The sequence below is a fragment of the Protopterus annectens genome, chromosome 2.part1 (genome assembly GCF_019279795.1).
Source record: "Protopterus annectens isolate FY-2018-M chromosome 2.part1, PAN1.0, whole genome shotgun sequence".
Lineage (NCBI taxonomy): Eukaryota > Metazoa > Chordata > Ceratodontiformes > Protopteridae > Protopterus > Protopterus annectens.
In genome coordinates this window covers 219,661,715-219,687,834 of record NC_056729.1, presented here as the reverse complement: position 1 = coordinate 219,687,834, position 26,120 = coordinate 219,661,715, and the positions used below count along the sequence as shown (strand labels likewise).

The window sequence follows — 26,120 nt, the reverse complement described above, 5'->3', positions numbered from 1 at the left end:
AGATTATAGGCATATGAAACTTGTGTGTTACTGTGTGCTGTCAGTTCTTCAACACTGCATAAAGCAAGTTGCACGGTATAGCTCCTTTTAGTTAAAGCCTGACTGAGATCATATTTTGGGAGGTAAAAAAGCAAAACCACAACCAACACATTTTTGGTAAATATTTGAATAAATTGTGGAGTTCTTCTGGATGACTCATCAAGATGTCTCAGGTTGAAATACGAAGACTGTTATTGCAGAGGAAGTGATGGATACTACAGCCGTTGTATTCATGGCAGAGGTGTCTTTGGTAAAAACATGAATGAGTTGTGAAAGGTGACTTGAGAATTAATAAAGTTTGCACTAATTTTGTGCACATAAAGTTAAAGACTAAACATCATTATATAATCATGTGCATATTACTGTGTATTTGTTAATGAAAGTCTGTTGATTGATGCCTTAAGGTAATGAGCTCCAGATAAAGCCGCTAATCCTTATGTTTAAATTTCAAGATAAGGCCATGGGAACATATTTGTGTTGGCTGGAGATAGAGTAAACAAAAAGAAGGTTCAAACTGTTTTTGGATTGTGTTTGCCTGACATGAGAAGAATGAGTTGGATGACATTAGCTCAATTTAATGGATACATCTGAAGTTTCATACAGACTATCGATCATTTATTTGGGTTTAAAAGGTGGCAATACTATGTTGGCTAGAGTTTCAAGGTTATAAGAGTGTATAAGAGTATAAGATTGACCTATCCACTAGTGTAAAAGTATGTGTTTTTTTTCTGGCATGGTGAGGCCTACAGTCAGAGGGAAGGCCATGATATATATATTTTTTTTAATAAAGATGTGCAAGTTGATTTGGGTAGATGGCATGGAACTGCTCTCTCTTCAGATAACAGACAAGGCACAATTAGCTTTTCAGCAGGGTGGGAGAGGTTTTACAATTTATGGTAGAGCTTTAGAGATGATTGTTTGATTTAAGATGGATGTTTGTACTCTATAACGGATTCTAAATTATATTGCAAAACAGCTAGTTGTACACAAAATCAGATGTTAAACATAACTTTAGCGAAATTATAGGGAACTATAAGAGACCCTCTATTTTGAAGGATACTGGTTGTTTTAGATATACTTTTATATCACTGTTGATATAAGGAGTTGGAGATATCAGTTTTAGACATGCATATCACCAGTGTAAGGAAGATGATACATTTTTAAGGACTACTGGTGATTTTTAAGCATGATAGGAAGATAGTGAAAGCAATCATTCATGGTTTTGTCTGCATCTTAACTTTCATTATGTTTCTGAATGACTGGACTGCATATCGATATTATTACATCATTTGTTATTTTATAATGTAGGTATAGGCGATTTGATAAATCATATATAGGAAGAGTAATATCATATGTTATTTTGTCATTTAATTTTTGTTTGTTTGATGCATATAATTTAACATCCTCTCTTTGTATGATGAGAATACACGTTATATTGTTCAGTTGTTTATTTTCTAATGTAAATAAATGGGATTAGAAAAAATGTAAAAGGCAAACATTTTAGAAAGGATTTCCAAAACTAAAATGATTCTACATGGTGGATAGCAGTAACATTAATATTCAAATAAAAATGACGCTGCGTGTGACCTGTATAAAAACACCTTAATGCCCTCTACATAGCAGTCTCTTAATAATGAGCAAAGTTTAATTATATTTTGATGAGGTGGTTGTTGTTATAAGGAGTTGATTCCAAAAGCTAAAGGTTGAGAAAAGGCATGGTTTTCCTCTAGTATGACAAAAAGGGTAACACCATAAAATTTAAAGAGATTGTTGTCCTCTGTCAATATAATTGTTAGCTAATGCCTAAATAAATGAGAAGAAATCCCACTTCTGGATCACTACTGCTTAAGTATCTTAGAACCATTGCATTTACATTGCATTTTACATGGATATGATAGAGTAAAACACATCATTTTCAGGAAATGGTTTACTGAATTTCAACAGTTTGACTACAAGAATTGCTCATCTTCCAATGCATGGTATTAAACAGCTTCAAAATGCAGCTGTAGGGAAATGTTAGGCAATAGTTGAAATATTTAATTCTGGAAACTGATACTGCTTTGAAAAAAGCACAAAAAGCATTTTACATACAAATGATATTCACATCTTAGGTTTCTGTATGTAGCATTTTGCATTGGCTTTCATTTGAGAAAAATCATAGGTTCATTTTTCCGTCTTTCACGGCACAGTGACATTCAGATTCTTTTCTCTTCCAGCCATTTCGTAGAGTGACGTTTTCAGTTGTGAGTCAGCCACAAGACCCACATCAGGGGTCATTGCAGAGTTGCTATGACAGCGGTCTGGAAGAATCAGAAACACCCAGCAGTAAGAGTTCATCAGGGCCAAGACTTGGTGCCCTTCCACTCCCAGAGGACAACTACGAGAGGACAACGCCGGATGGCAGTGTTGGTGAGACAGAGCATATGGAAAATGGTAGGGGCAAACACAACACTCACACACATTCCCACAAGCACGTCATGACATTAGGTGACTTTCATGGAAAGGCAGCTCTGTAAAGTAAGAACTACAGAAATGCTGTAGTTATATTTTCATTAACAATGCATTCAACTAATGCTGTCATTCTCTGCTGCATAAAGTGCATACAACATTTATGTGATGTCACATGATGTTAATGTTAATTCTATTTGGTAGTTTCAATCCTAGCTAGAAAAATATTGCAGCTACTAACTGAGCAGGTAGTATGTTTAATAATCACATCAAGAGCTCTACACATAAATATTGAATATTAATATTCAGCCAATCAGTCATTGGGATCATATGTAATCTGAAACATAACCTAAAAATAAAGCATGGAATTCCATTTTATAGATCATAATCAAGCTTTTGCTTAAATTCTTAAAGTGATTCACATCAGTAATTATCAGGTTGTAAGTGATCAATATAAGAAAACTATAATCATGAATACAGTTGACCCACAGAGCTACTACAGACAGTTGTACCTTTCATACTAAGTAATTTATGGTACTGAATGCCTTACAATCTTAGATTCTAGTTTCTTCCATGCTCATCATAGAAATTGTTACTCTTCAGTAATTGTTTTGCATGAAAACTCTAGAAAAAGTGCAGAATGCACTCACTGATAATAATGCTACCCTTAACAGTTTACATAGTTAACACCATGTGAAGAATAAATATGAAATAATGTTGTGCTGATTGATTTAGTTTATTCAATATCATTGTTTTAAAACATTGTCTTACAATGTCAAGATATGACCGCTGTAAGTGCGAAAAAATAGTGTTTAGTGTATTAACAACTGAAGATTTCATAGTTTGAGTTTGCTTAACATGTTATAGGTACAAAGAAGTGTATGTGTGTGCATTGTGTGCGTGTGTGTGTGTTGTGTCCCCTTGTTATGGAGAGCTGCTATGTCTAATTGTTGACGCAGCTGTCTGAGTGGATGACTGCTTCATTTTGTGCTGGTGAAACTGAACTGTGGACATAGTGCAGTATGCATTGATTTTTTAAAGGCATATTGCACATCAGAGTAAATCACTCAGTGTTGTCAGCAATATGGTAGGCATGATGAATAGAAACTAGGAAGGTCACAGTAGTCAGCAGTTGCTGAAAGTCTGCATTTCAGCAGAGCTTAAATCTGTGGAGTTTGTTCCAGGTTAATCAGCTAAAAAGACAACACAAATAGCTTTTCTAATCCCACGGCATATTATTAATTCCCCAACTGCATATTTTACCATGTATTTGCAGCTAATATACTGTAATATTATAGACTGTTATGCTCTTTAAGAATTCAAATTGTATTCTTGAATAAATGTAATAACAATGGAAGTGAGGATTTTGTTTAAAATATTTGACAGTTTGATATCTGGAAATGCTTCTAGGATAGATGACATATACCAGGAAGTCCTGCATTGGCAGGAAAGCATTCCTTTTTTTCTGTAAAGGCAGACATGAATATATTTTGCTCTGTGGTATAAGAACTTCAGTGTTATAAAATACAACAGCTGCATGTTCACAAATGCACCTGCAATAACATATACATCAAATTAAGTTGCACTTAAACTGATAAAAATGTGCTGTTGGTTCAAGATGATTCAAATTTCCAAAGGCTTTATAAGTAAAAAATCTACCAAAAATGGTTTGCTCCCATCAGATGCGATGTAAAGCTTTAGGACTGGAGAATAAGTGGGATAGAACCCTTTTCCAGTTAAGTTACTGTTTACGAACACATGCTAAATCATTGAAGACTGGGATATACTAGCTGAGAAGTAGTTATATATATTACTGATGTGCTGTTTAGGAGTGAAACATCAGGACTAAAGAAACTATCAAAACACTGTGATTCTGCAATACATAGTAAATTAACTTCATTCCATTACCTGTAGGGTAGGATGATATTTTTTACAAAGATATTAATATAACCAAATAAATAAGTAAATAATATTATGTCATTAGAGCATGTATACCTCTTTCTTGCTGCTTGAAGAAAACCTAGCATATGTTAAAATTCAGAGGTCTCTATGTTGCTGTTTATCAGATAAGTCTATTTCCTATTGTATCACCAAAAAATAAAGGAAATTTCACTGAGGAGGACAGGAAATGGGCAACAACGTTTTTATTATGCAACCACAGTGTGGTCAAAATGAAATTTATATTTACATACATGTTTGCGCATGCTTGTCTAAGCACTTATACCCCCTACACAAACACACATGTGCACACTGCATATGAGTATTATTAAACATTTCATACATGCACTTTCTTGCATAGTAAGTATCCTATGACATAATTAATGATACATTCAGTAGAAGACCTACTTGCATAAGTATAAACAACAAAACAATTACTTTGCAATGATAAACTCAGGGTTGAAACAGACACCAAAAATTAGGGCCATTAAGCAGAGCAGATTAAATAACATTACATAGTGTTAGATAACCATAACATCATTTAACTTAATGGTCACCTAGACTTATTACTAAAGATCTGCAATAATATTGTGGATAGATGTCTCATGACAGAGGATTAGAAATTAGAGTTAGTATTTATCTAGAGGTGCAAAGACAGTAAATTAGGAGAAAATAACTCATAATTTGCTATACTGTACTGAAAAATGGTAACAGCTAGGATTGAGGAAGACCTCTCTTAAATATGATGGGAACTTAATTTCTGCAGGCCTTTAAAAATACATCTACACTAAACTGCATCCTATCATATATGAACTGTGTGATAGGTAAATAATGCAGAGTTACATGTACATGTGCCTTACTTGAATATAGCTAAAGGTGTGTGCCCCCAAGAGTCACAATATTATTTTGTAAGATCTCATTGAGAAATGCATTTGCTTTATCATGAGCTAGTTTACACTACTGTCTCTCTGTGTTTCTGTCTTTATATATGTATATATGTGTGTGTGTGTGTGTGTGTGTGTGTGTGTGTGTGTGTGCACGTGCGCTTGTGTGTGTGCGTATATATATCTTTAGATATAAATATCTATGTGTATGTGTATACCAAGAATGTTGACTACAAAAAGCCTGACATATGAAGAAGGTTGACAGTTGTGCTAGATCGCCAATCCCTAGTTGAGGGAATATTCCTTTTTTCTGGGAATTATGCTATCAAGCTGTCTTGGAGTTAGTATATATTATTTTCAGGGGGTGTTTGGGGGGTGCAAGAAGCTTTCACTCCAGCAAAAAAAGTTGCTATTTTGCTTTTTGTTGGTTGCATGCAAAGATGGTTTTACTCGTGCATGTGTAGTTGACAGCTGGTATTTCCGTTCCTGGCCTCTTGTGGTTGACATTCTTGCTACTGACATTGTGGTGTGTTGATGGAATGTAACAGTTCTCTGTATCTCTATTTATCTATTTATGTATTTATATCTATCTATCTATGCATCTATATATCATCTATGTATCTATATTTTATACACACACACACACACATATATATATATGTATATATATGCATACATACAGTGCATATAAAAATTCTACACACCCCTGTAAAAATGTCAGGTTTTTGGGATATAAAAAATGAGACCACAATAAATCATTTCAGAACTTCCCACTTTTAATGTGACCTATAACCTGTGCAAATCAATTGAAAAACAAGCAACTCTGTTAGGGGAAAAATATAAAAAATAAAAAACGTACAATATGCTGGTTGCATAAGTGTGCACACCATTAAACTAATACTTTGTTGAAGTACCTTCTGAATTATTTACAGAATTCAGTCTTCTTGGGTAGGAGTCTGTTAGCATGGCACATCTTGACATGGAAATATTTGCCCCCTCTTCCTTGCAAAAGTGCTCCAAATCTGTCCGATTGCAAGGACGTCTCTTGTGCACAGCCCACTTCATGTCACCCCACAGATTTTCTATTGGATTTAGGTCTGGGCTGTAGCTGAGCCATTCCAAAACTTTAATTTTCTTCTGGTGAAGCCATTCTTTTGTTGATTTGGATGTATGCTTGGGGTCATTGTTATGTTGAAAGGTGAAATTCCTCTTAATCTTCAGCTTTCTAGAAGATGCCTGAAGGTTTTGGGCCAAAAGTGACTGGTATTTGGAACTGTTCATAATTCCCTCCACCTTGTTTAAAGCCCCAGTTCCAGCTGAAGAAAAGCAACCCTAAAGCATGGACTGCCAACACCATGCTTCACCTTGGGGATGGTGTTCTTTGGGGATGTGAAGTGCTGTTTTTGCACTAAACGTAACTTTTGGAATTGTGGCCAAAAAGTTAAACTTTAGTCTCATCAGACCATAACACATTTTCCCACATGCTTTTGTGAAAATTGATGTATTGTTGTGCAAATTTTAGCCGGGCCTGGATGTTCTTCTGTGTAAGAAAAGGCTTCCGTCTTGCAACCTTACCCCATAGCCTAGACATATGGAGAATACGGGAGATTGTTGTCACATGTAGTACACAACCAGTACTTGCCAGACATTTTTACAGCTCCTTCAGGTCTCTTGGCAGCCTGCCTGACCAGTCTTTGTCTTGTCTTTTCTTCAATTTTGGAGGGATGTCCAGTTTTTTGCAACATCACTGTTGTTCCATATTTCCTCCACTTTTTGATGACTGTCTTCACTGTGTTCCATGTTATATTCAATGCTTTGGAAATCTTTTTGTACCCTTCTGACTGATACCTTTCAACAATGAGATCCCTCTGATGCTTTGTAAACTCTCTGCGAGCCATGGCTTTTGCCGTAGCAAGTAAATCGTACTAGGGCAGCTGAACTTTATTTGAGGTTAATCAGGGTCTCTTTAAATAATGGCAGGTGTGTACCCAATACGACTGAATGCTGTAATTAAATCAAAAGGTGCTTCAACAAAGTATTAGTTTAAGGGTGTGCACACTTATGCAACCAGCTTATTGTATGTTTTTTTTTATTTTTTATATTTTCCCCCTTACAGATTTGTTTGTTTTTCAATTGAATTGTACAGGTTATAGGTCACATTAAAGGTGGGAAAAGTCTTGAAATGATTTATTGTGGTCTCATTTTTTTATATCACAAAAAACTGGCATTTTAACAGAGGTGTGCACACTTTTTATATCCATTGTATATAGGGCAAGACAGATAGTTTATATATATATATATATATATATATATATATATATATATATATATATATATATATATATATATATATGTGTGTGTGTGTGTGTGTGTGTGTGTTTTTGTATGTGTATATATGTATATAAAACATAATACTATCTGGGCATGTGGTATTATGTAGTCCCACTAGCTGTAATGACTTTGGTAACTACAAAGTCACACCAGGATATAATGATACATACAAAGGGGATACATTTTACAGGTTCACTTCAATTAATTAGGGTCATGACATCATGTGATGCTTTCTACTGCATCTCCTTCAAACCACCAAGGATTTTCTGATTCCACTTATCAATTATCCTATCATCTGTTTCCACAGAGGCTATTCTTAACAGTCTGTAAATATGTCCCATTCTAGATTTTAAATTCTCTTCTGTTACTAACATTTTCATTGTTCATGCCTTGCAGACATGGGCAACATCCTTATAAACAAAGTCACTATCCTATATCTTCGAAGAATTTTTACTTAACTAGGACATAATGCAAACCTTCCTGTATGTTACTTTACAGATACATATCGGTTTTGTGAAAGCTTTCTTTTATATTATCTCCCCAACTATGTAGGTGAGTTCAACTTCAGCTGAGTAGACCCAGTCTCCCCTATCTCATCGAAGGAATAGACTGAACCTTTTTTTCCATGACACCAGTAGAATCCTGGTTATGTAATTCTCTCATCTCATGTGGGATGCAAATACATGCTTGCAAATACTGTTAGCCTCCTTCTTTTACCTACTCTCCAAGAAGGTGCTGAAGACCCTCGTCCCCTTAACAGGAAGTTATTATTAAATGTCAATGAATATGTCTGTATATCAGAGGATGTTCATTCACAGCCATGCTGTGATGCATAAAATGTCACTGTTTTCACTGTATGTGTTTTGTTTTCCTACTAAAATAACAGCACATTGGTTAATAGCCCTGTTACCACACAGCTGGCTGGATCTAATGGTATGTGACTAAGATACTGTCGATATAATCGGAGGGCTATCATTTTTATAATAGTGAGCCTGACCACACAGGATTATTGACTTCAGTCTTCATGTAAGATTTCCCTGATTCTACACGAAAGGTATAACTGACTCTAATTAGTCTGAATGAGAAACACAGATATTTCTTATTCTAGTTTGCTCTTGCCAAATAAACGTCATACTCTATGAAAACTACCTTACCCTATTTTTCCACATAATTTTTGAAGTCGCTACTGATTTGACAGGTATATGTCTGAGCTGGTGAAAACATCACATCAGGACTCTTTCCAATGCTAAATGATGATATACACAGAATAGTGAGGAGTCTTGGTCCTTCAATAAATTCTATAAGGGTAACTCTAGTCTCATTTTCTGAATGGGGTAACAAGCGACACACTTATTGTCTGCTGCATGTGATCTGAAAAGTTTGGCCCATCTTAGAATATTGACAAACTTTGTGGTGAGGATCTATTATGTTAGCTTAACCAAATCTAAAAACTGAGATCCAAACCCCAAATGGTCCTGTAGTGCAACATGAACTTTGTTATTTTATTGCATCTTTTTTTTTTTTGCAATATCAGTCAGGAATGCCATAAACTGAGAGGGAGTTACCTGCTTTTTCTCCAACACAAAACAAGGAAGGCAGCAGTGGATTGCAGATAATATAACATTCATAAAGCCTACTTGGACTCTATTCTATATGAGTTGGGACTATAGTAGGAAACAAACTTTACACCCCACCTAGAAAACTAGTATTTTATTACTGGTTTTATGACACTCGACTTTACCAAGGTGAAAAATGTTTCTTCTTCACCAGTTCCTCTTACATCACTTGCTATGCCCCTTTCCAAGCCCACACCTGATGGACACTATTTTGTTTTTTACTCTCTCTCTCCTAAAATATGCATATATCTATTCACATCCTGTTTAACTAGACTGATGTCAATCTAGAATTGTTATGTTTTAGGAAGCAGTACTTAAAGGTAACTTACATTTGTCAGTGTTCTCTTTATTTATTCATTGAGTGGCTGATTTCTTCTACTGGCTGAATTTCTAAACAAATTACCTTTTTTTTTTTTTTTTTTTGGAAAAATGTTTTTTCCATCAAATTAATTTCATATAAGCAAAAGAAGAGTAATGAAATTGGGTGATTGCTTCTTTCACAAAACACCCACTTCATCAGTAATGATGCATTATCTTTAATACGCATTGCAATGCCACATATCGACTAGTGCAATTAGAATACTATATTAAATGACCAGTAAAATGGAATGTATAATTACTTCATCAGACCAGTGTATTATATTCTGTTTGGAGGCCATAGTGCCGGAAATTGAGGGGAAGACCTAATAAGTGGTCATTGTATTGGTTCTGATGCTGTGAAATGAACTATATTTATGACCCTAAATATTATACTCAGGGATAAGGGTTTTCCATTTTTTTTGTTAATTTTCGACTGAAAAACAAAGGAGTCTCATGGAATTTGACAATTTACATTGGATCACTCAGTTAGCATAACTTGTATTTCTTTTGGATTGCTGTCAGCTTATTGATTATTTTCTTTTTAGAATCTGTTTTGATTTTGCATATATAAATGCAGCAAATAAAATTATAAATTATAACTGAATAATGGAAATGTCCAGAACTTGTAGTTAAAATGGATGTGCATATTCCCAGATTCCATCTAATGAAAACAGAGACACTCGTACGCATATATATATATATATATATATATATATATATAGAGAGAGAGAGAGAGAGCTAGATATAGTTATATATGTATGCATAATGAGATACAAACCATATGATCAGAATGAAAGGAAAACTGAAGAGTGGAAAGAGAAAGTGATGAGATTATGAACTACAAGTAGCTGTAGAAATGTGATTGACAGAACAATTAGTATGCTCTGTTTTTACTGAAGAAAGAGATGTATTTAGCCTTATTTTAGAAAATACTAACAAAATAAGTATGTCACTTTTTGAACTGGTTAATTCGAAGCTAAATATGATATTGCGTTCTTAAAAAAACCTCTGGACAATACCATGTTAAGAATCTTTAGGGACTTTCAGAAAGTCTAGGTATTAAGTTTTTCATTGCATACACTGTTTTAAAAAGGCACCGATCTGTGTAATAATAGATGCTTTACATATAACATTATGTTGCATGTTTGCTTTGCATGCTGACCGTGTAGCCACTGCTGCTGAAATAAAATTCACATTAAAACCAGAGGAGTCCATACGAGAATGATGAGAGGAGACCATGACGTAAGCAACACAATGGTCTCAGTGTAGTTATGTCAGCCTATCCCCTTCAATCACCCAGTTCTGAATGACAATACCTAACAAATTTAAAGGATTTCAGCATGTATTTCTGATTAGATTACAGTTAACAATGCTTTTGTCATAGTAGCATTTGCACTGTAAATTAGAAAACTGTGTGTTGGGCAACCACATTTTAATACATATTTGTTCTATTAAATAAAACTTTAGTTTCAAAAACTAATATTTTTGAGCTATTCTGAAAATTTATCATCAGGTGATTTCCTCAGGTTGGTAGCATAGTAATATAATTTTATATTTGGCAATAATGGATCATTTTGACATGAATGAAATTGGAATTGAAACCTGTCAGGTATTCATTTGTCATATTTAATTGGAGTCTTGGTAATCTGTACAGATTTGCTTGGTTAGGTTTTAATCAGGATTTGTGTTGGATTTTAATGTGAGTTTTCCATAGCAACAGGTAACTGGAAGCAGGCCTGTTTTGTAATTTTTATTGCATTAAACATTTGGCTTTCAATTTCAATTAATTTAATTTTTAAATAACTGTGCATTTGATAAAAATTGCAGAGGTTTAATTATTATGTTTGCTTACCTGTTGCACAAATAAACAGCTTCCCTGAAATGTTTATTGTATTGCATATCACAGAGGACCTTCTTAGAGAAATAAGACATGTACAGCAAACATCTAATAAAGTCTACATTATTAGTTGCATCCAAAATTATAAATAAGATGAAAAAAAAAAAGAAAAGAACACAATATTACCTATAATAGTGTGTCAGTACCCCTAAGATATATTCAGTGAATGTGTCAGTCAGGCATAATGCGAGATCAAATGGGAACCATTTCTTCTGTAATGCCTGCTCTGTTGTCTTGATCCTAAACTATGCGCCAAGGAGAATAATGAGATGCTGAATTTTCAGAGGACAATGAGTACAAGTCATGCTATGACAAACTCCCATTTTGCTTCTGTTTTTGAGCCACCAAATAAGTATCGTATATGGCAAAATGCGACAAGTAGTTAACTCCCTTAACCAAGCTGTTCAGTGGAAGGTAGTGACATAAATCACATGGCAGTCAGTTATGTAAGTCAACAATATGGAATGCTGAGGAGATTGACCTACAGAGATACGCTCTAGGGTGTTACTAATAATAGTGCAACTACTATTTGCAAAGCAATGTGAGAAAATATGCTACAGAACGAGACATGAAAGTACTGCCAATTTAATATGATGCCTAGGCTAATTAAGAGAAACTGATCAAGAAATAATATATTATTAAAACACAGCAAAGTGAATAAGCCATAAATAAAGGTTTGTAGTAACACAGCCATGTTAATGAATGTTCAACAAAAGCAAAATGTTCATGTTTTAGTACAAATACATACAACACTCTTTGTGTCCCAGTTTGATATGCAAAAGTACTCCCAATTATTTATTTTTTTTTGAGTTATAGACTTTGTATAAAAAAGTATAAGCTGGTGTACCAGGTCTATATTATAGTATCAAAGTTTTTAAACTTCGAATGCTATAATATTTACCCGTTTTTGTTGAAAACTCAAAATAGTGAAGCCATGGAACTTCGAAATCTTACCTAGGGTAAGATTTCGGTTGTCCGTTCCATGGTTTCGGTATTTACTATACTGTGGTGGAAGGTTACGGACCGGGGTTAGGTAAGTGTGGGAATGGATCGGGGTAAGGTGAGTGTCCGATAGTTACAGACATTAGGGTTAAGGAGAGGGTAAGGCGAGTGTGCGATAGTTAGGGACATTAGGGTTAGGGAGCGGGTAAGGTGAGTGTGCAATAGTTAGGCACTTTAGGGTTAGGGAGCGGGTAAGGTGAGTGTGCGGTAGTTAGGGACTTTAGGCTTAGGGTGAGGGTAAGGTGAGTGTGCGATTGTTAGGGACTTTAGGGTTAGGGTGAGGGTAAGGTGAGTGTGCTGTAGTTAGGGACTTTAGGGTTAGGTAGAGGGTAAGGTGAGTGTGCGGTAGTTAGGGACTTTAGGCTTAGGGTGAGGGTAAGGTGAGTGTGCTATAGTTAGGGACTTTAGGGTTAGGGAGAGGGTAACATGAGTGTGTGATAGTTACAGACATTAGGGTTAGGGAGTGGGTAACGTGAGTGTGCGATAGTTAGGGACTTTAGGGTTAGGGAGCGAGTAAGGTGAGTGTGCGATAGTTACAGACATTAGGGTTAGGGAGCAGGTAAGGTGAGTGTGCGATAGTTAGGGACTTTAGGGTTAGGGAGCGGGTAAGGTAATTTGCGGTAGTTAGGGACTTTAGGCTTAGGGTGAGGGTAAGGTGAGTGTGATAGTTAGGGACTTTAGGGTTAGGGAGAGGGTAAGGTGAGTGTGCGGTAGTTAGGGACTTTAGGCTTATGGTGAGGGTAAGGTGAGTGTGCGATAGTTAGGGACTTTAGGGTTAGGGAGAGGGTAAGGTGAGTGTGCGATAGTTAGGGACATTAGGGTTAGGGAGCAGGTAAGGTGAGTGTGCGATAGTTACAGCCATTAGGGTTAGGGTGCGGGTAATGTGAGTGTGCAATAGTTAGGGACTTTAGGGTTAGGGAGAGGGTAAGGTGAGTGTCTGATAGTTAGGGACATTAGGGTTAGGGAGCGGGTAAGGTGAGTGTGCGGTAGTTAGGGACTTTAGGGTTAGGGAGCGGGTAAGGTGAGTGTGCGGTAGTTAGGGACTTTAGGCTTAGGGTGAGGGTAAGGTAAGTGTGCGGTAGTTAGGGACTTTAGGGTTAGGGTTGGGTTAAGGTGAGTGGATAGGTAGTAGTGTAGGGTTAGAATTATGGTTTGGTTAAGTGTATTTGTGTGGTTTATTAATTTTGGTGCGCTTGTGTTGTGTGTTTGTGTTTCGGAACAGCAAATTTTTTCCCTGGGGAAAAAATGCTGTTCTGTATGTTCGATATTTTGTGGTTTAGATATTTTAGTTATGATGAAATAGCATTCGCTATTTAAATTGTGCGATAGGGTAATATAAACGCGATGTACCAGTACATGAGTTATTACAAAATACACAAAATTGCTTAATTTTAATTGGTTTAAGCTGGAATTTTGTTATTTGATTTTTAATGTAGTCATTAGTTAAGTTGTCGGCTGACAGAATACACATCTCACTTTTCACAACTGAATCTGTAGTATTGATCTGGGGAGAAATGTGTTTGTAATTACACAGTATCCTAGTGAAAGTTGAAGGAATGGAAGGCAGAGTTCTTGGATAAAGCTTATTAGCAGTACATAGCTTCAAATCCACAGATGTGCAGCCAGGCGTCATCCATGGAATCTCATGTATCTGTTGTAGGCCCCTTACTTCAAGCCTGAATCTGCCTATTCTGCATTAATAATGTCATACAAATTACCTTTGTTTGTATGGTAGGACGCAGTGCATAGATCAGAAATAGATCATATCACACTGTGATACAGACCTTCCTTCACACCTCTGGTAGCAGCAGTCAGAATCTGCCTATCGGGCAGTACTGACAGTCGCCTTCCCACAGTTCCCCACAATGAACATGAGTTGCAGCCACTCTAACCACTGTCTCTGTCCTAAAAGCTTATAGCAACCTAACAGTGCTGACAATCCTTTCCATTTACCAACTTCTGCATCAAGTTAACAACCACTCTCACCCGTGTCTCTGACCTATACACTATGGCAACCTGACAATGCTGAGATTCCCCTTGACTCCAAATTTAGATGTAGCAGGCAATGTCTACTCCATTTCCAGCTGTGATCTCACAAAAAAATGTAACAATCTCCTGTCCTCATACTCCATAACTACAGTAGACTGATACAATTTCAGTCCCAGGCTATGCCCTACAACCTCTAGAAATCAAATAACATTGAGATCTTCTTGATTCAAACCTGCTAAAGGATAGCAGGTTGAGATTACTCCACCCCGCCCCTCTTCTTGTCATCAGGTAGTGTTATTAAATTCCCACCACACTCTTTACCATAAGATCTATACATGTCAATGCTAATAACTATTTAATCTCTGACACTAGAAAGAATTATTCTTTCTTGTGATAACATTCCCTGTTTTTTTGCCCCTGTAATTTTAGTGTATAGTTATATTTATATTTTCCTGCATGTCTGCATTGCACACTACTCCTGACATTTATTTGTGTCATATGACATCCCTCCTGTACAGTCATTGGCTGAAGCTGCTTACCTGCCTTCCCCAGTTTTGGCAGAAGGAGGTGCTCTTAATAGTGCCCACTGCTAGGACATAGTTTCACTCTACTGATGCTTGCAGCTCAGTCGGTCACCTATAGTGTTATTTTTCATAGTTATTATTGACAGGAGTTCAAAACTAGAACACGCATGTGCTAAATGGAGCATTTTCCACATTTTAGTTAAATATATGCATGACTAGACTTGCTACTTAACTCGCCATTTAGATAGAACTAATATTTTCGATCAGAACTCCCCAGTGCTAGATATAGTCAGTGTCAATAATACTGACGTCGGTCCAAATGGCTGATAAATGTAGTTAAGGGGTGGAACTTGCCTTTAGTTACATTTGTTGTAATTCTTCTTAAAAACCTATGGATATGAAAAATAAAATGCTAGTTAGTGATGGTTAGTGCTCAAAAGTTCAACCAAATGAGTATATCAAACATTTTTATAAATGCATTCTGCAAAAAATAGAAAAAAAGTTTGTTTACTGACATGGGGGATACTACACTCAATGAGGTCACTTACAATGAGAGAAGGTCTTTTGGAATCTGGTTTCCAATGTAAACCAACTTTGTTGATATGGCTTACATCAGGCTAAGTCACTTACACAAAAAACAAGTCATTCGGAATGAGGTCCGTGGATAAAGTCATAGTATGCAATATATTTTGGAAATTAACATTCATAATATACATAATGAAGATGTTTGCTCCTAATAGTATTGCTCATATCAACTGAGTGGTTGCAAATGAACCACTACTATTCAGTAAGAAATTGTTTTGCATTGGGATGTCATATATTTGTTTTGTTTTGATGTCATTTAGAGTAGATATCACAGGCATGAAATGATATGAGGTCTAGCATTTAACTTTTTACATTGACAACCACCGAATTTAAAATAATTAAAACATTCTATTACAATACAGAGATTTTTCTTTTATTACTTTTTCAATTCTTGCCCTGAAATTTAAATCCTATGAGTTTAAGTTTTATTTTATTAGCAGCAGAAATATTTATGACAAGACAGATGTTGAAAACAGCCAGCTGTCAGATTATTGTACAATGAAGTGCAGATTGAAAAATATTTTTTTATACAATTACTTTATTAATGTGATTAGTAAATACATCACCCAGTCATTACTCTTACAATAACATGTTGTTTTCATTCCACTGTATAGTATCGCAATTGTTAGCATTTTATTTTATTCCTCTTGTTTTTCCCCTTTGTAAAATGCCTTTGCTTGCACAAATGATGCAGTAACTGTTTCCAAGTCAGAGGAAACTGGAAATGCATAACTAATTGGTTAATTAACTTCCTTTCAGTTGTCATGTGAAATGGACAGCTGGGAATAATGCTCAAAGTTCGTAAGAACAGAATGTAATTCATATGTGTCTCTTTTGGAGACCTCAGGATGTCTTACAGTTTGATAGCTTTTGTAGAACTCTCTGTTAAATTTGTTAAGCCTAAGGCTTCCTTAAACACTGAATCTCTGACCATTTTTTAGAAAACAGTGATGTACAGTTTCATTCTAACCTGACAGCCTTCCTCGGAATGCTATGGTTAACACAGCTATTGGTCAGTTGTAGAAATAATTTCAGAGATTTTTACAGTAGTGATGCTTGTTTTGAGATAACAAGAAGCAATTTCTAAGGCTATGGTTTAAATGGCCATTGATTAATTGATCGATTGATTGACTGATAGATTGTGTCTACTTCAGCTACTAAGTACTACCTTATCAAGGTACTGCAATGTCTCTTTGCATCAGCTGAATAAATTTAATAATGTTTAAATATTTTTTTTTATATGAAAGCACTTAAAAACATCCTTATGAAAGAAGATAAACTGTATGTGCTGCATGAGATAATGTTACTTCACTTCTGCTGATTCAGGTGTCCAGGAATTATTTGCAAGCTAAAATAGCATGCTTCTGTATGTCGCAAATGATTATCATTGTTCAGTTTGTGCTGAATAGCTTTTTTCTGGCATCATATAATTACTAAGAAACCATTACTTTGCTAATGTTGCATTTTTATACAGAAAAGAACATAATAATATCTAAGTGATAAACTAAATTAATCTTCATTTCTAACTTAATTATGCTGGCGAGGGTCTCTGTGCTAATAAGATGAATAGTAAACACCAAAATTCCCTATTTGCAATAACATTTCAAGGTTGTCTTTCAAGATCCCCAGTCTTTATGAGGCAAGCTGAGAATTAAAATTTCTCCAACAAGTCTTGTCTGCCCTGGAACCTCTTGCAAGTGGTCCATGACTTGTAGACCTCCTGCAGCAGTCTAAGGGATAGACAGGCAAGGCATTCAAATAGTGTCAGCTGACTGCCCTCAGCTTGGAGGGGAAGTGGCTCTTACCTGAGGTATTCCCAGACTGTCAATCCCTTTGCTGTGCATTTGGTGAATAGAACGTATGGAGAAATCCCCCCCCCCACATCCATGATCTCATCCATTCGATAATTACCCAAATCTCATGACCACAGATAAGGATGGGAGCACAGACTGACAGGTAAGTTGAAAGGTTTGCCCTATGACATCGCACTCATTGCATTGCTTTTTAAGATAAGACTCTTACCACTGCACCTATCCAGGCATCAGTGCCTTCATACCTTTTATAGGGCTGTTGTGAAAAATACCCCAAGGTACTTAAACTCTTTCACACAGGGTTGCTGCTCCCGCCTCATCTACAGAGAATAAGCCACTCTTTCCATTGACATCTTATGATATGGAGGAACAGATTTTCATGCCAAACACTTCTACTTTAACAAGGAATGTCAGAGATCAGAGGGGTTTGACAGGCAATCCACTCCATTCTATTTTAACACACAGTTTTCAAATCTGTAGGTTATACATGGCGTATGTTTTACAGTGTCTTACCCCCACCTTGCAAGGAGCTGGCTTAACAGTAGCAATGCAGACAGCACTCCTCCTGCACAGACATAAGGACAGAATAGCCTTTAGACTCCATATGGTTGGAGAATGACTGCAACAACATTATGAGTTACATTACAGAATGCCTGCTCCAGGTCTGGAGAACACATTTAGAGCATACTGGTAATTTTAGTGCCACCTACAATATGGACACAGGGACAAATGCATGAAGCACGGCTAAAAAGCTCATGGAAAGTATGGAATTTCTTTTTTGGGAATCCTGACATAGGGTTTTCTGTAAGGTTGAGGACCACGAACCTTCCATAACTGAAGGTTATCCTCCTGTCTATATTTATTAAAACAGGAAATATTATCTAGTTATCCACTTGAGAGGCAGTCCCCATTTCTGCCAGGCAATACTGAAAAAGCATGCTAACCGTGGCCCATTAACAGTATCCAGCAGCTACAACATTTCTAGCCATGTCTAATCTACTCCCACAAAAGCAACAATGACCTCATCTACAGAAATGGAACTGGCCCTATCAGTTGGTTCTGGCTTTGCATTCTCATAGGACTGTATGGCCACCAGACCCATTTATTTCTTAGAGTAGATATCGACCTCTGTGCAGTTTACACCATCAAGATTGGTATCTCCCTACCATTGCTGAGAAAACTGTTGGACAAAGTTTATTCCCAATGAAACTCTGACTGGCTTTCCAGAATGCATTTGAGGTGAAATGAAAGTCATTCTCGGTGATCTCACTAAAATCAACCCTGCATTCATTCCTTCATACCATTTTTGTACATTTTACAGAGCTTGGTGGTGATATGTTGTGGAAACTGCGGGACAGGTAATTTGCGGGATGCCACCTGATCATAAGACTACTTAGTGCAATGTCAGTGACTGACAATCATCAGAACCTTGACTGGGATTATATAGTAAACACTTAGCTCAACTAGCTACTACCCAGCAACTGATTACCACTTTGTATTTAGTTTAGATAGATGATTTGAAATAATGCTGAACAGATTCAGGTATCCAACGACATCCAACCAGTTGTACATGACTCCCCAGTATTTCTTCCTCAGTAACGTTAACTTTAACATAGAAACTATATTTATTTTTGTTCAACTGGATAGACTTATTCATTAATAAAATTATGCTTGGCGTTACCTCTTACCATAACCAATAGTGAATCACTGAGTAAAATAAAAATACAGAGACATCAAATGCCATCAGTCTAGCTATGTCCGACTCATGCAAAAATAAAAACCTCTGAAAGTGAAATTAATATACCACCATAAATGTGTTAGCTTAATAGCACTAGTGCTTAAATTGAAAGTATAATTACCACCATAAATGTGTTAGCTCTGTAGCACTAGTGCTTAATGTGAATGTATAATTACCACCATAAATGTGTTAGCTCAGTAGCACTAGTGCTTAATGTGAAAGCATAATTCATGTATTATGGCTGTTCCCACATAAATTTGAAAGACGCATCACTGTTAGCATCAGTCAGTGTTGTAGTTGATATCCAATATATATATATATATATATATATATATATATATATATATATATATATATATATATAGCTAGGTATAGATATATATGTTTTTAAGTGAGCATTTGAGGTGCTTGTTTGTAGAAGTTGGAGATGGATGAAGAAATAGTGCTTTTCACAAATTAAATAAGTTTCCAGCCATCATGGTTATTAAACCGCGTTAGAATCGATTTGTTTCACATTAAAAACTTTGTAACCGATGTATGATTTCTATTAGAAAAAAAAGCAACCCAGTCAGGTGATTCTGCTGTATTGTAGAGCAGCCTTCTACCCACTCCCGGATTTGAATTTGATCATATCAGATGCCATCCAGGTTTTTCAGTACTGTTAACCATAGAGTATTCATTACACATATATGCCTTTTTTGTCCCACGTTATGGATCGGTGTCTTTCAATAAAAAGGCAGATTAAGATATGAAATTAAAATTATATTTTTTTAGAGGCCCCTTTTTTAGATGGTCAGAAAAGAGTAGATATTTGTATTGTAGTACATACTACAAATCAACAAGTAAAATTATTATAATTTAAGAAAAAAATGGCAAAATGTTTTTGAGTCAGTAGTGGAAGTAGGTGAAAATTATAGAATTTATAATATCTACTGTATTTTAGCTCTTAATTATTAGTCAAGATTATGAAGGTTAAACGGAGTGTTTATTGTATAATATTTCTGGTGTGATTTTTTTTCCACAAATACTTGTACAAATATTTTCTTTCCATTAATATCCACCTCTTCTTAGCCAACTGATAAACTTTCACAATAATTACAATTATAACACTTGTACATGCCTTTTTATTAAATAATGGCTGCACTTTTCTTTAATTAGCATTAAATATTTAAGTCTCTTCCTTGCTGTATTTATCTCCAGCAGTATGCCTGCCACAGTTATTGAAAATCTTCATTATTGTACTATGTTATCTTTTACTCAGTCAATAAAATATTTCATTTACTTTACTGTCTGTCACATTTAATGGCCTTTATATCCCAAAAAAATCACACTTGTACATTTTATTAATAAGAATTCCAAATTAAGATATTTTTCATGGGTGAATAACATATTGACAGACCATACAGTATGAACAGTTTATATGTTCTCGACTGTAACATTTTTATTTTCAGTACTTCTCTAGGTAATCTTTGGAGAAGTTTCAATATGCTGTTTCATATGAACAGCTGATAGCCATGCAGAGTTATACTTTTATCCAGTTCAACTTATGTCCCTTAGCTAACACTAAGATTATCTCTTTTTTTCTCCTAATTAAATATATTATTGAACTTCCAGATTATTCTATCCTTATCTAATATCTCTGGTTGGTAATGGCAAATTGATGCATTTTGAATTCTGATAATTTTAACATTTCAATTTCAAGTAGTAAACATGTGCCTAGCTGCTTATTTTAACCTAGATTTTCACTATACTTATGATGTCTGGAATTCATATTTTTAAAGGTGATCCCTTATATTCTTTTGACTAATACCCTCACAGCTGGTGTATTAAAGTAATAGTTGTACATACCTTATTTGTGTTAAAACTACACCAACAATAACAAGAAGATTACGAGCCATAACTACAAGATGGAATATATGTGTGTGCAAATATTTACAAGGCTCTGATTACAGAAATCTATAAATGTCATGCCATCTACTATCAAAAGCTTGAGTTATGTAGGAAATGTGATAAAGATCTGAGCACAATATCGGGATATCAAAATGTATTATGTTGGGCAGGCAGACATTCCTTTCAAGGGGTCTAAACACATTTAGGTGCTGAATGCTTTTTGTTTGCAGAAAGTTGAATGTGTATATGTTCGAGTACTTCCCATGTTAAAGGAAATTGGGTATTACAGTGAGACTATCTGATAATAAAAATGGAAAATAAGATGCAGTTATCCTCAACATTAGAAAAGACAGTTTGGGCACCATTTGATATGCACTTAATCAGTCAGGTTCAGATCCATCTGTATTGTGAGAATGTGATGGAGACTATCAGTGCTCATACTCATCTTCATCACTGTATTAAGGGGGCCCTGCATGTAACATATACCGCTAACAAGTCCAATTCCCCAAGGAAGCAAATCAGCTAAACTTAAAAAAAAAAAAAAAAACTTGCAGATGCCATGTTTATAACACTGTGGCTGCTTTCTGTCATACAAATGTTTATTGGATGACACACTGATACAGTAGATGGTGTTGTTGCTTCACAGCAAGAGGTTCCCTGTTTTAATACTTGTCTGGGATGCCATCTGTGCTGAGTTTGCATGGCCTCTCTGTGTTTGTAGGGAGTGCTCCAGTTTCCACCCACATTCCAAAGTCATGCAGTAGGTGAATTGGACATTCTAAATTGGTCATAGGTGTGACTGTGTGTGCAAGTGCATGGTGTAGATGAACAACCACGGCGAGCTACCCACCTGGTGGTATAAACTTTTTTCTAGATGATTGCCAGTGTTAAAGTGACACCCTCACCCCATGGTAAAAAGGGGTTGTGGATGGATGGGTGGATACAATAGGTAATCCTCTAGCATAAATTAAAAGCTGCCAAATATTTCAAGTGCACTGTCTTACAGTATTTTTTTTGTTGTTGCAACATAGTTAAGATCGAATCCTCTGTTTGAGACACTTTCAGACTTCTGCTTTCACAGAATAATTTCACTTAATTACAGTGGCACAGTAGACGCATTGGGATGTTAAGTAGGAGTTTTAGTTCTCCAAAAAAATGGATTATCTTTAAAGTTTATGTAATAAGAGAATACAAAAACAATACATTTTTACTGTAACAAAAAATTCTGATACTGCAAAATCTGGTTTCCATCTGCTTCAGAACTTTATATTACTGAGTTCAAGACAGCCCCAAAATTTTCTTCCCACTCCCTAACCCTAAAATACTCCTCAGACTCCATAATCTGACCCCTCCACCTCCCCACAGCTGCTTGCCTGTACTGATATTCAGGTTCAAGAGTGTGCAGTGTTCACTCCCCATGGCTGCTTACCTGAACTGATATTCAGGTTCAAGAGTGTGCAGTGTTCCCTCTCCATGGCTGCTTACCTGAACTGATATTCAGATTCAAGAGTGTGCAGTGTTCACTCCTCATGGCTGCTTACCTGAACTGATATTCAGGTTCAAGAGTGTGCAGTGTTCCCTCTCCATGGCTGCTTACCTGAACTGATATTCAGGTTCAAGAGTGTGCAGTGTTCCCTCTCCATGGCTGCTTACCTGAACTGATATTCAGGTTCAAGAGTGTGCAGTGTTCACTCCCCATGGCTGCTTACCTGAACTGATATTCAGGTTCAAGAGTGTGCAGTGTTCACTCCCCATGGCTGCTTACCTGAACTGATATTCAAGTTCAAGAGTGTGCAGTGTTCACTCCCCATGGCTGCTTACCTGAACTGATATTCAGGTTCAAGAGTGTGCAGTGTTCACTCCCCATGGCTGCTTACCTGAACTGATATTCAGGTTCAAGAGTGTGCAGTGTTCCCTCTCCATGGCTGCTTACCTGAACTGATATTCAGATTCAAGAGTGTGCAGTGTTCACTCCCCATGGCTGCTTACCTGAACTGATATTCAGGTTCAAGCGTGTGCAGTGTTCCCTCTCCATGGCTGCTTACCTGAACTGATATTCAGATTCAAGAGTGTGCAGTGTTCACTCCCCATGGCTGCTTACCTGAACTGATATTCAGGTTCAAGAGTGTGCAGTGTTCACTCCCCATGGCTGCTTACCTGAACTGATATTCAGGTTCAAGAGTGTGCAGTGTTCACTCCCCATGGCTGCTTACCTGAACTGATATTCAGGTTCAAGAGTGTGCAGTGTTCACTCCCCATGGCTGCTTACCTGAACTGATATTCAGGTTCAAGAGTGTGCAGTGTTCACTCCCCATGGCTGCTTACCTGAACTGATATTCAGGTTCAAGAGTGTGCAGTGTTCACTCCCCATGGCTGCTTACCTGAACTGATATTCAGGTTCAAGAGTGTGCAGTGTTCACTCCCCATGGCTGCTTACCTGAACTGATATTCAGGTTCAAGAGTGTGCAGTGTTCCCTCTCCATGGCTGCTTACCTGAACTGATATTCAGGTTCAAGAGTGTGCAGTGTTCCCTCTCCATGGCTGCTTACCTGAACTGATATTCAGGTTCAAGAATGTGCAGTGTTCACTCCCCATGGCTGCTTACCTGAACTGATATTCAGGTTCAAGAGTGTGCAGTGTTCACTCCCCATGGCTGCTTACCTGAACTGATATTTAGGTTCAAGAGTGTGCAGTGTTCCCTCTCCATGGCTGCTTGCCTGATCTCATTCAGATTCAACCATACACAGTGCTCCCTCCCCACGGCTGCTTGGCTGAACACATATTCAGATTCAAGGGTGTGCAGTGTTTCCCTCCCCATGGCTGCTTGCTCTTACTGACATTTGAGTTTAAGTTTGAGCAGCAGTCTAGCCAAGCTACAAGGCAATTGATTCTCTGGCTTTGAGACATTGGTTTGTGAGTTCTTGGGACTCAAGCTCCTGTAGTGAATCTGTTTTGATGAGTAAGCCATAAAGTTGCATAGTCATTGTCCACAATGGGCTCATAAGTTGAACTTCAGTACATTTCCTGTCCCTTCGTGGGACCAACATGAAGGTGCAATGGAGATAAAGTAAGTCATCGTTTCCCTCCAATAAATTTTATTTATTACACGCCTCTTCTTATAAAATGGTAGTTTGTTTCTCATTTAGTGATCACAAGTGATTTTGACTGATAAAAAATAAAAATATAGCCAACATGCAGAATTCTAGAATATAATATGCAGATTCACTTTTTTTTAGATATTCCAAGAGATTTGTTTGCTAGTCTTTGTTTTTAATTGCTTAAAAGATCTCATGATGTCATACTGCACTATGTATGAATCACGGACATTTTAAAAATATTATACTGAATTCCTCCTTTAAAATGTTACACTAAATCCTCATTTAGTGACTTCTTGTCAAGTACTTGTCTTTTGTGGCCTAAAGAAAATTTTCTTTTGCAATATGATAAGTATTAACAAGAAGTTCATTTTGACGTTGCTCTAAAGAGCTTACATATACATGCATAAGAAAAAGTGCAGCACGCTTATGATATCACACATTTCATATTTGTTTTTCTTCAGAAAATAAAAATAGAGAGCTATAATGCTAAAATCTGAGTTATTTTAGTTTGTTATATTGCTGAAGAAAAGAGTTAATTACCTTACAACTGAAGCAGATAATTTCAAGGAAGAAGAAAACAGAAAAGCTCTTTCACATTCAAACTGTACATTTATGTAAGTGAATGTCTTCTACCACTGCTCTTCAACCACATCTATATTAATTTCTAACATAAATGCATACAATGTATGCATATCTTTCAATGGTTCCAAATATAGGCAGAGTCACTAAGCAGATTCATAAAAAAGGGTTGTGGAATGAGTTGGATTCTTCTTTGTTTAATATTTTTACAGAATTTCTAATGATATGCATATTATAGCAGTGTAGTCGGTTGGTAAATGTATTCCCATGCAGATACTTTGCAGCTAGTAGGTGATTATTATACTTACCCATCTGTAAAATAGCCTTAGGGGCAGCTTAGAAAATGCAGTTTATCCATGTTCTTGTATTCACATGGCTACTGAACAGCTTAAAACAAATCAACTAAACGAAGGGGAAAAAAAAGCTGTGATTATCACGGAATTGCAAAATAAAAAGTACTTTGTTGTGATTTAACAAACCCAACAATACTTTCTCAATAATGTCCTAGCTGCATATATGAATTAATGTATATTTTACAAGCCAAGAATAATTATGTATGTCCTCTTAAACAGGTGTGGAAAAGAACGCAATTTACTGAATGCTAAGACAAACCTGGCCTGTCCGTTGTGCTGCTTTTCATACGCACTGTAATACACACAGTTCACTTGATATGCATTAGCTCAGTATCTTACACCACTTCCAGTGCATAACAGATACTCTGAGCTAGAGCAGTTATGCATGCAACCATTAAATACAACTTCAGAACGATGCTGAGTTAGATATGAGGTAGTCAGAATGATTCACTGATTGCCATTTCATTGTGACTCATCGACTCATGAAAATAACATCTATACTACACTACATCATATACATTAATTGTCATAAAGTATAACACAAACCAAATCTTAAACCATATTTGCTACCAATGTAACGACCCCTGAGCCATTACGTATACTAACTCAGAGCTCAGAAAAGTGTGGATTAAACCGAAAAGTTACTGTACGTAACAAATTGTCTTCTTCCTTAATCTGAATTACCTGACCTCACAGTAGAGGACAGCCCAGCATGTCCAGCAGACTAGAGCATGATGGAATTCTCATCAACTGTCTGCAGTTTCAACAAAATATGCTCTGTTAAAGTTACTACCAAATGAAATACTTTGCATATTAATGTTTCCAAATATCATCTACACACATATATGTGCAGAGGCTTCAGTTAACAATGATTACATTCCCAAACATTTCACTTTGAAAAGTATGAGAGAAAATGCATGTAACAGAAGCAGGAAGCATTTGATTCAATTGTATGCTTCATTGTATGTTTCTAGTGCACCATGCTTAAATTCATCCTACATGTATGCATTGCATTTCTCTTTCCATGTTAGGGAAAGA

At 36.3% G+C, this 26,120-nt stretch overlaps 1 protein-coding gene across 3 annotated transcripts in view; it reads left to right on the top strand.

The window, feature by feature from the left end:
- PCDH7 (protocadherin 7) overlaps window positions 1-26,120 on the top strand; it is a 1,090,241-nt gene that overhangs the window by 538,407 nt on the left and 525,714 nt on the right. The window contains exon 2 of one of the 3 annotated variants that reach the window (XM_044062098.1): window positions 2,256-2,448. The exons of 1 other annotated variant lie outside the window; for it this stretch is intronic. In XM_044062098.1, coding sequence (XP_043918033.1) covers window positions 2,256-2,448 — 193 coding nt within the window. Of the gene's footprint in view, window positions 1-2,255; window positions 2,473-26,120 lie in introns of all 3 variants that reach the window. One more of the 3 variants, XM_044062097.1, reaches the window with a different exon arrangement.